Source organism: Psammomys obesus, unplaced genomic scaffold, assembly GCF_907164565.1.
Source record: "Psammomys obesus unplaced genomic scaffold, mPsaObe1.curated_primary_1811, whole genome shotgun sequence".
In the NCBI taxonomy this organism is placed as follows: Eukaryota; Metazoa; Chordata; class Mammalia; order Rodentia; family Muridae; genus Psammomys; species Psammomys obesus.
This window is the reverse complement of record NW_026596051.1, coordinates 26,900,217-26,900,781: the sequence shown is the minus strand read 5'-3', so window position 1 is coordinate 26,900,781 and position 565 is coordinate 26,900,217. Positions and strand designations below refer to the sequence as shown.

Below are 565 nucleotides of genomic sequence, written 5' to 3'. Positions count from 1 at the left end.
GAATTCCGAAGTGGGCGAGAAGGCAATCCAGGAGCCACCGTGCGCGTTACTGGAGCGCACAGCACTCACGCAGGAAGCCCGGGTCTGGGTCTCCAAGGCTGAGCCGAACTCGTTGGCCCCGAAGCCCTGCGGCGGGTGGTCTCCTCACCGCTGTCGGTGAGGGGTTCCGGTCACAGCCCCGCGGAAAGCGGTGACCGGGTGACAGAACCAGGCCACCTTGGCCGCCACATAACCCTCTTCCCGAAAGGCAGCCCAGAATGCCCGCGGCGCGTCGGGCGCAGCGAGCCCAGTGCCCGTCGGGCCGAGTCCCCCACCTGTTGGCACGCTCCCCCGAGCTAGGCTTTGGACACTGTCCACGGACAGCGAGTGTGACAGACGATCATAAATATGCAGGAGAGATGCAGCCAGGACAGCAGAGCCACCGGGCCGGCGGGAGCCTCGGAGCTGGAGCCCGGCCCCAGCCGCCGCGCTGCCAAGGCCCGGCGGCTCGCGCCGGCGCACTCGGGCCACCGCGCGGGCACCAGGGCCTCGGGCCGCGCGGACAGCCCCGCCGAGCCCCGCCGCC

At 71.0% G+C, this 565-nt stretch overlaps 1 protein-coding gene across 1 annotated transcript in view; it reads left to right on the top strand.

Moving 5' to 3' along the window:
- Positions 1-257: 257 nt before the first annotated feature.
- Tapt1 (transmembrane anterior posterior transformation 1) overlaps positions 258-565 on the top strand; it is a 46,520-nt gene continuing 46,212 nt past the window's right edge. The window contains exon 1 of the mRNA XM_055624077.1: positions 258-517. Coding sequence (XP_055480052.1) covers positions 258-517 — 260 coding nt within the window. The remainder of the gene's footprint in view (positions 518-565) is intronic.